Source organism: Zootoca vivipara, chromosome 9 (genome assembly GCF_965207765.1).
Source record: "Zootoca vivipara chromosome 9, rZooViv2.hap1.1, whole genome shotgun sequence".
NCBI lineage: Eukaryota > Metazoa > Chordata > Lepidosauria > Squamata > Lacertidae > Zootoca > Zootoca vivipara.
In genome coordinates this window covers 8,875,254-8,885,685 of record NC_142592.1, presented here as the reverse complement: position 1 = coordinate 8,885,685, position 10,432 = coordinate 8,875,254, and the positions used below count along the sequence as shown (strand labels likewise).

General features: G+C 41.4%; 1 protein-coding gene across 2 annotated transcripts in view; it reads right to left on the bottom strand.

Moving 5' to 3' along the window:
* Positions 1-226: 226 nt before the first annotated feature.
* GRAMD4 (GRAM domain containing 4) overlaps positions 227-10,432 on the bottom strand; it is a 94,372-nt gene continuing 84,166 nt past the window's right edge. For both annotated transcript variants that reach the window (XM_088651805.1, XM_035126853.3), the window contains 5 exons: positions 9,438-9,585; positions 8,827-8,920; positions 7,862-7,946; positions 5,847-5,915; positions 227-3,947 (listed from right to left, as the gene is read on the bottom strand). In XM_088651805.1, the coding sequence (XP_088507931.1) occupies positions 3,846-3,947; positions 5,847-5,915; positions 7,862-7,946; positions 8,827-8,920; positions 9,438-9,585 (498 nt within the window). In that variant the 3' untranslated portion in view covers positions 227-3,845. The remainder of the gene's footprint in view (positions 3,948-5,846; positions 5,916-7,861; positions 7,947-8,826; positions 8,921-9,437; positions 9,586-10,432) is intronic.

Below are 10,432 nucleotides of genomic sequence, written 5' to 3'. Positions count from 1 at the left end.
ATGGGAAATTGTTGTGTGATGGGCCAATGGCCGTAATAAATATCAATCAATCAATCAATCCCAGGGCTGATAATGTATTTCAGGGGAACAACAAGATTTGAGTACTTCCAGAAGAACCCCCATCTCACCTCCCAATGTCTTGAAAAGGCTGAGAAACACCAACTCCATCACAAGCAGAGAAAGAAATAACTGTCTGTGTAGGCTGAAGGAAAACAGGCACATTTGGTAGCATCAAAGCATTTTTAGGGTTTATTTTATTTCAATAAAAATTATAATTTATACCAAGAAAACCCCCCCCCCTTTCTTTTTTTTCTTTAAACAAGTATATTTAAAAAATGTACAGGGCAATTTGTTGTTGTTTTTAAATTTCAATTTCTCATACAGTACAAGTCTCCTCTTGAACAAAAGTTACACTGCTAATGAAATATTTACAACTTCAAAATATAGACTCAAACCTCAGACATAAAAATTATTTCACATCCATTCTATTTAATGATTAGTAGCAGAAATAAAAAAATATCTGCCAAAAATGTACATCGTTCATTATAAACTACCAAGTTTGTTTGATTTAAGGGTTTGTAAATGTTCACGTTCCTATCTCTCCAGCGCTTCCTCACTCGGTCTGCAGAACTCATCGTGAATTGGTTTTTGCTGGATTTTTGTGCGACATTGCTACATAATTCGTACGAAGTCAAATCTCGCCTCGCAAAACTAACACATGTAATAAAACTTCCGTTTCTGGAAATTTTAGAAAGGGAAGATAGAATGTGATCAGCTTTCATCTGCCTTTTTCTTGAGAAAGGTTCTCCAACTTGATCACTTCCAAAGAAAAGAGAGAAGAAGTTACCTAATTAAATACAAATATTCACCAATAAGCCACAGATAAAGAGTCAGAACAACACATATTGATACAGCAAATTTATGAAGAGTGGTTTAAAAAAAATGTTGCTGAAAAATAATACTTCACATTCAGTCGCCCTACTGAACCTAAATTCAGTTGGACTATACCGCAAATCCCATGGAAGGAGATGAATTCAGACCAGACCTAAGAGTGGTTACGTCAATACAGAATAGCCCGGCAAATCTCAACATTTCAGGTCATAGGAAATAAAAAGCAGTTAAGGTATTCAAGTCTGCCTAAGTTATTTTTAGGTTATTGTAACTAATGGCCTATCACACGACATAGCAGTTAATTTTGCAGTAGTTCTGTGCAATGCCAAGTTGGATTTTGCAAAAGTATATGCATGTCTGCCCACCTTATCACAGATTTGATCTGTAAATATCCAGTTTGTTTACTTGATAATGGAATGAACCCTCTTTGCATTGCAGTTTGCAAAATACATTACTACCATAGCATACCGGTATATATTTTTAAAAATTTTGCATTGTTAAAAGTGCAGACTGTTTCGAACAAACCTGTTATTAGTAGTATCACAGCAGAGAGGGGAAACTAAAAATTTAAAAACTATGACATACTGGAATTTCCATTGTTCTATTCTGAAAACGTAAGGGATTGATTGTGGCATTATCAATACATCACAGCCGGACAGGACTTCAAGAAACCACATTCTAGAACAATACTTCAGTCGGCCACAAGAGGGAGGGGTTCACCAGAACCAGTACTTTCATGATCAGAGTGAAGGTAAAAATTACATTTGAAAATGATACAAAAATAAGAAAAACAGCTCACTCTGTATAAAATATAATCTGTTTTTCAAAAAACGAGAACTTCATGAACACCCAAGGGATCTGCTTCTGTTGAAAAGACTACTCAATATTCTATAATTCTGATTTAAGGTTTATTTTACCAATCTTTTTAGCAACTTGTTTATCTGCTGGGCTGATGCTTGACAAAACCCTCATATAAAAGTCCAACTGCTGTTATGCCCATGTTCCTTCAACTGGTTTTAAAGAGTATACAACCTACTTGCTCAAAAAAAGTATATAAATTGCCAATTGCCTTTTTTTAAAAAATGAAGTCGTGTTGAGCCGAGAAACTTACAACATTGCTATTGATGAAACTGGAATACTGTGAATCTTGCATTGACATTTCGGATTCAGGACTGAACTAAACTTGCAAGTCTGCTTAAATCCCTTTGAGAAGAGAAGAGTTTCGCAGTTGAAGAAAAGTGTGTTTTGCAAAATCCCGCCACTGCTATTTCCCTTGCAAATTTATTCCTTCTAAAACAATGTGGAGAAAGCAGTTTTCTACCTTAACAAAGACTGAAGTCCACAGAGGCTCATTTTCCTCCGTCAAGTGTACTGTTTCATAACCAGAGCCCCTATTGCCTTTTTAAAAAGAAAAATGAATGCAAGTTTTTTAGGATGGAGCAAGTGGAGGTGCTATGTGCTCAATCCTTTTCCCAACTGAAGTGCTTCACCCTCTCCCTCCCACTGGGTTCCAGTTGCGCTTTTGCCCTTTGCCGATAAAGGACTTGGGAGCTCACAGGGTAAGCAGACAAGGAAATGATCATGAGATGGGAAATGCAAGTGCAGAAAGGGTTAAAGATCCCAAATTACTTCTCTGCTCACAACCTCCAAACTCCTGAAGCTGCTCATTTAAAAGTAAAAAAAATGGTCCACTGGTAATCCATTATTTTATATGCATTTGCACATAACATGGAGTTAGCGCTTGAAGAATCGGGAGTCCATTTCTAGTTTTTCTCGATTAAAGCCTTCCGCGTACGAAGTCTTATTGAATTAAAAAGCAGAGAGGAAGCCTGCAAGAGGCAAGAACAATCAGCAACGGAAAGTAAATTGGCATGTTTGTGCATTTGGGGGGGCAACCACCCCCACACTCCCAAATACGCTACTAAATTGAGGAGAGGGGAGACCGAACGTTCTGCTATGTGAATTTGATGAGCAAGCCTGCACTCACAGAGTGAGCCTGTACTACAAGAAACCAATTTTCACAACTTAAAAAAAACACCACCTCATTAGAACAAACGTTTTAAAAGAAAAAAGTAGAAAATTGGTGCAACTGTAAAGGCAGCACAACGCCGATTTATTATTGGTGGGGCAAGGGCAATGAAGTTCCTTAAAATGGAGATTCGTCACAAAAATGACAAGTTTTTACTAAAAGGTGCTTTCTGTTGAAAACAGTGGCTTCCTCTGTTTTATCTTATCAGGAGGATGCGCAAGGGGGCGGGGATGAAGGAGCAGGCCAATTTTCACTGTGAGACTTATTATTATTATTTCTCAGCACAACATTCTCCAAAAGTTGGGAATTCTTTGATAAGGTACATGGGTCTTAGCAAGAAAATTTGCTCAGACTTATAACTACAGGCAGCCCATATGCTCGGATAATGTTATTTATATATCAAAAGCTCTCCAGAATTCGTTTATTTATCAGGGCTCCCCAAAGCACGCTGTTAAGTGCAAGATCAGGCTGCAATTCTGCACCCATGGCATTCCTGAAATGCCACTGAAATCGACCATAATTGGACTGTGCGCAGAACCCGTAGCAAGAGATTGTACCATCACATCCTGGGATTTTGGGGGTGGCGCAAGCCAGCTTCTATGGCCTGCCCCTCGAGCTAGCTTTGCCAAGGATATTCCTAAGCTTTTTAATGTCCATAAAATAAACATTAAAAGTGCTTGATGTGCAAGGCTAATAGTGATGATAGCACTTTCGCCGTGTTTTTTATTTTTCAGTTTTTTACAAAAGCTTTTCTTAAAAAACAAAGACATGGAAGGCGTATATAAAATACACTTGTGTGTAACGTAAGACATATGCATCAAAGAAAATTATTGCAGAACCGATGAAGGATGTTCCACCTTTTTATTCACTACCGAGTGAGTAAAATTAATAGAAGTCTCTCCAGGAGAACCCCCACGGTGATCTACTAGCTTTCGCTGGTGGATGCTGCAGAAGTTATCTTGGTATACTGGTTGAAAATGGTCTCGAAAGCTTCGTCTCTGTGTACCATGGCCCCAAACACCAAAGGCTTGAAGAGGGGAGGAAGAGAAAAGCAGAAGTCAGTAACAATAATGATTGAAATACGGAGATCCCTAGTGCATCGGTAAGAATTAACTGTGCAATCCTATACAGTGGTACCTCAGTTTTTGAACAGCTTAGTTCACGAACAACTTGGAACCCGAACGCTGCAAAACTGAAAGTAGGTGTTCCAGTTTTCGAATGTTTTTTTGGAAGCCGAACGTGCTCTGTTTTGCATCCCCCAGTGTTTCCTGTTGCGCTGCTAATTTGTGTCCCGCTGTTTTTCCTGTGGCGCTGCTAATTTGTGTCCCCCTGTGTTTACTGTTGCACTGCTAATTTGCGTCCCCCCATTGTAATTCAAGCCTTCCGTTTCCGAATGCAGTGTTCTAAGGGGATATTTGGAGCTGATATTTGGTGCTTTTGTTTTTGCTATTTATTTTGCATTTTTTTTGTTTTGAGGCTTTTTCAGTTAATTTGCTTTTGTGATCCCTGTTCAGCTACTGATTGGTTGATTGATTGATTGATGGATGGATGGATGGATGGATTGATTGATTGTGTGACATCAGAAATGGATAAAAAAAACCATCCAAACAATGACTATCATCAGTGCAGGTAAGAAAAAAAATAATTTAATTTTTATCATCTACAATACTGTCTTATTTATCTTACAGTACAGTTTCTGTACTGTACTATTTTATAGAACAGTTTCATTTTATGGATCAATGGTCTTGTTAGATAGTAAAATTCATGTTAAATTGCTGTTTTAGTGGTTGTTTTTAAAAGTCTGGAACGGATTAATCCATTTTGCATTACTTTCTATGGGAAAGCGTGCCTTGGTTTTGGAACAGACTTCCAGAACGGATTAATTTTGAGAACCAAGGTACCACTGTACATGCATGTTCACAGGTAAGTCACACTGAGTGCTGAATAATGGAACTCTTTTTCATATTATTTAAAGAAATCCTATAGTACGATGAATTTGTGAGCAGGGTCTGAACTATGAGCAACAGAGGGAAATAGAGATTATTTTACAGTCATACCTTGGAAGTGGAACGGAATCTGTTCCGGAAGTTCAAAACGTTTGGAAACCAAAGTGCGGCTTCTGATTGGCTGCAGGAAGCTCCTGCAGCCAATCGGAAGCTGTGGAAGCCCTGTCGGACGTTTGGCTTCCAAAAATAGTTTGCAAACCGGAACAGTCACTTCCAGGTTTGCGACGTTCAGGAGCCAAAACGTTTGGAAACTAAGCTTCCAAGGTACGACTGTACCGTTATTATGCTATAAGAGAGAAATAATAGGGTGCAGCAAGGGGGAGAAATTAAAAAAAAACTACCATGAAAATCAGGGTGGGACGTCAACAAAAGAAAAGAAAAAATAGTATGCATTGGAGCGTATTTGTGTGTTGTTGTTTTTTGAAAATTTGATAAAATATAATGAGGGGGGGAGAAGAAGTCTCACTGAGTTTGATGTGGCTTATTCCCAGGTTACGTGGGTGCACGAAGCAGTTCAAGTCATTCTTACCAAACGCCTTCACTAAATAAGTTTCTCATCATCAACCTCTCCAAATCATCACACGCTTTCCATTACTACTGACAAAGAACGTGACTCACTATTCCCTTTCTGCTCTAAAACACTCGCTGTGGTGGATTTTTGTTAGGCGGCCCATGCATATGCATGCTAAAAAAGGACCCGAAACGTTTTCTCTTTCCCTGAAGATAATGACTAAATCCCCTTTCGTTGCAAATTGCAGCACAGATGCTGGCAACAACTTTTTAAAAAAAGTTTAGTAAAGTAATCCACGTGGTTCAAGTTAAGTGCTCCAAAAACAGACAAGGTCACCAGAGCATTAATATTTCAGTCGGCAGAACTGATGGTGCAATACACGTTAAGATCCTTTTATTTGCCTGCTCACTTTTTGCGTAGATGGCGTTGATACCGCAATCCCCATTCCGGATCCTGGGAGGACAGAAAGCACTTTGTACTGAAAAGAACAAAGAAAACGCAATATTTAAATACTGAACTGGTGGAGGAAATGTGGGAAAGGCTCCGATCTGGCCAGGGCTGGAGACCTCTCAGGTCCATAGCACAAAAGGGAGGGCATTAAAACAACAACATCATTAGACTAGGAGAAGGGTAGGTCATGCTTTTGCAGACTTGAGGGCCACTTTCACTCCTGGACAGCCTCTCAGCTGCCACATGACAATGGTGGATGCAATTTTTTTTTTTTATTATTATTATTATTATTATTATTATTATTATTATTATTATTATTAGAATTTATATACCGCCCTATACCTGGAGGTCTCAGGAAGCTTCACAGCAAGACCACAACATATAAAATCAAACCAAAAGCAATAACCCAATAACCCCCACCCCAAAAAAAGAGCCTGGTTAAAAAGGAACGTTTTTGCCTGGCACCTAAAGATGTATAATGAAGGCGCCAGGTGAGCATTCCACAGATGGGGAGCCACTGCAGAGAAGGCCCTGTTCTCGTGTTGCCACCTTCCAAACCTCTCTAGGAGGAGGCACATGAAGAAGGGCCTCAGAAGATGATCTCAGGGTCTGGGTAGGTTCATAGGGAAAGAGGCGGTCCTTGAGGTATTGCGGTCCTGAGCCATTTAAGGCTTTATAGGTCAAAACCAGCACTTTGAATTGGGCCTGGAAGCTAATTGGTAGCCAGTGCAGTTGGACCAGGATCAGTGTAATATGCTCAAACCGCCTTGCTCGGGTAAGCGACCTGGCCGCTGAATTTTGCACCAGCTGAAGTTTCTGAACCGTCTTCAAAGGCAGTACGACAAGTTGCAGAAGTTGAGGGGGCAGAACAACTTCAGAAGTTGCAGAAATCTAACCTTGAAGTTACCAGAGCAGTAGGTAGAGCTACGAATATGAAAGTTATCTTTTTCTATGGTAGTTTCTTCACATTCACACATCCAGACAAGCAAGAAGCACTATTACGAGTTCAGGGGCTCAGTGCAGCTAAGCCAAAACTCTCAAGGAGAGTCCAAAGCAGGGCTGGTGAGGCTCGGGTGGCCTGGGGAAGAGTCCCCAGAGCGAAACAGAGAGGCCTAGATAGCTGCATTTGACTCTCAGCCCCTTCCCCATTGCTGTACTAAAAGGTAAAGGACCCCTGAACGGTTAAGTCCAGTCAAAGGCGACTATGGGGTTGTGGTGCTCATCTCACTTTCAGGCCGAGGGAGCTGGCATTTGTCCACAGACAGCTTTCCGGGTCATGTGGCCAGCAAGACTAAACCGCTTCTGGCACAACAGAACACCGTGACAGAAGTCAGAGTGCACGTAAACGCCTTTTGCCTTCCCATCACAGCGGTACCTATTTATCTACTTGCACTCTGACGTGCTTTCGAACTGCTAGGTTGGCAGGAGCTGGGACAGAGAGCAACAGGAGCTCACCCTGTCACAGGGATTCGAACTGCCGACCTTCTGATCGGCAAGCCCAAGAGGCTCAGTGGTTTAGACCACAGCGCCACCCGCGTACTTGGGTCCGGGTGTGCCAACTTGAATAAAACATTGCATAATCGATCACAAGACATGGCACACACTCATCATTTGAATGGCAATGCCTGTCAACTTTGGTGTAGCTCTGCCCCCTCAGGTATTTTTTTGGGGGGCGCTAGTAGTTGGCTCCTAGGGTGGGATTTGCAATGGCCCAGAAATAAGCTGGGAAAGGCAGTACTGGGTTAGTTAGCTCAGACAAGAATTTCAGGGTTGTTGTGCTAAAGGAGCTCCACGTGATCGGAAGGCTTCACAGATCATGACAAAGAAACACAACCAGAAGTGGCTTCCACCTCTGTACATTGAATGGATCTAGGTGCCAATGTGATGTTCAAATGTTTTGACTCGGTACACAAGAATACAACCTTCATTCTTATTATTTAAAAACAGCATGTTAAACAGACATCATGGACCTACCTTTTGAATATCTGTAATATCTGTCAATTTTATAACTTTATTCCTTTTAGATGAACCAGATTTGGAACTTTCAAAGCACAAATAACTGGACAAAAGGAAAGGAAAACATTACGTATTATATAGATGTTTGGGGACCAAAATGATTCAAAGCCTTGCCAACTAACTTCAATTTAAATACAAACAGCTTTGCAAATCAATGTGGAACAATTAAATTGCCAGACAAATGAAAAAAATGAAAGAGCAGTTGCACCAAATCAAACAACAAAGCTCTATATAGTTTTAGAGACTGTCATACACAATGCTAGAAGCAGGACATCTTAAATACCCTTCCATAAGGAATTCCACACAGATATATCGCTTCCATTCCTCGGGAAAGATTCAAGTCTCAGGAATATCCTCTTTCTCACCACTAGGTGCTTTTAGTCTTTTAGTCTTTTTTCTTTTTTAGGATTGACATACCCACAGAAACCAATCGGCCTGCCCTTATTTTTAAAAAATATGTTTCTGGTGCAGCAGAACACCATGATGGAAGCTAGAGCGCAAAGAAACGCTGTTTACCTTTTGAGAAAGAACATCACTTCACTCAGGATATTACAGCAGCATTGGGTGACTCTTTTATGACTCATTAAATCCAATTCTCTAATTATTTCTTGAGGAGACGCCTACTATTTCATGAGTTGGTTCTACCTCATGTGAACGGTGAATGAATCTTGTTGCAACAAGTTCTGGTATTCTCATGAGGGGGGAAATCCACTAAGGGCTAGTTTGCACGCCCTGTATATTTTTCTTACATTTATTTACGGTGACACGTGAGAAATACCTTTAACCTTCTTTGGTTTAATGGCACTTGCAAAAGGAGTTGCACTGTGTTTTTTCCTTTGAAATTTACAAAAGTGCTGGTGCTCCCAGTTAAGTCAATTTTTCCCCAGGCTGAAAACTCCGTTACAAATCGCGTAAAGACTTACTTTTCTGTGACGTAAAGCACTCCGTTTCTAATGTAGTCTGTGGGCATCTTCCTGTCTCTGTTAATTAAGCAGCAGCGCCAGCCATTCTCACACACTGTCAAAAGAAAACAAACACATTGTACTTCATGCAAGAAATTAAGGGGCTGATCCTTCAGAGTGACAGGTGACCCAGGAAAAAGACATTTTCCAAAAAAAAGAGAAAACGGACACAGGCATGTTTTGTTCCGTTATGGTGACAAATCTTTCTTTAAAAGCAACAAAGCCACACTCCAGAATTCCAGAATGCATACCAAAACTTTTTCTAAACCCTGAAGTATTTGTTTCAAGCACTGGGTTAAGTTACCTCTCTCACAGGATTATGAACCTTTCCTGCCCTCTCAAATTCGTGCTACCACAAAAGGCAAACCAAGTGGCAGGCATCAGGTTCGCTCAAAGAATCTTATGGTTGTCAGATAAAAAATTAATTTGGCCTCTTGCTCACAGGACCTAACAGCAGATAACATTACAGGGCAGTTCATTTTCTCAGTACTGCCGCACCCTGCACAATTCTTTTTTTTTTTAATGCACTTCTATTTACGGCCAACGCCCGTGTGTTACGTATGTGCCGCTACCTGACAAAGGACGTTCGTTTTCCGACAGATTAAATACTTCATAGAAGTTGCCTCTCTTGGTGGTGTGAAATTTGCTGCTGTCTTCGTCTCGGCTTACTCCCGTCGGGGCGCTTGAGCCCACGCAACTTCGCGACGTTGCCGTTTGAAGCTGCAAGGAAATAAAATCAGTTTGCCATTAACGCACGGCAAACGCGTAAATCGCACAGGGGCGGCTTTGCAATTTTATGCAATCCTCTGGAAAAAAACAACCACACCCTGCCTTTATTCTTCGGAATGTGCATTTATGGCCGGGGGGGTGGGGGTGGAATCAAGGCTCAAGTTGATACCCAACACAACTGCCGTGTCTTGCCCACGTCGACCAGTGTTGTAAATGGTCGGGAGTGGAGTTTCCACATGAGCCAGAATTAGATCCAATCTATTCATTCAGAATTATCAGGTGGACTGCACCACTTCTTACTGCAGACATGTGAACTGCATACAGCGGTACCTCGGTTTTCGAACGTAATCCGTTCCAGATTTCCGAAACGTTTGAAAACTGAGGCGCAAAGGGCAGCCTGCAAATTCAATAGAGAAAAGTGGGGGGGGGTGCTCAGAGCGGGAGCCATTCGACTTCTGAGGTGCGATCGTAAGCGGAAGCATTTGCTTCTGGGTTTTTGGCAATCTAAAACCAAAGCATTCGACTTCCGGGACGTTCGAAAACCGAGCTACCACTGTATTAGAAAGCTCCTGCACCGTCTGTGTGGAGCGTGCCCACGTGTCACAACTCTTGAGAGATCTAGCGAATCGGGAAGAGAAGCTCCAGTACAGCCCCCTCTTGCAGAAACTGACCCCCCCCCTAAATGCAGAAAGGTCTTACGAAGAGTGAGAACATGCAGCCCCGCATGTTCAGTCAGAAACGGTGCCATTTCAGGTGGGCTCTATTGTATTTTGTAAATGCTGGCTGCGATCCTAAGTGGCGCATGCAAGCAAGGGGCTTTCCAGGCGTGCTTTTATTG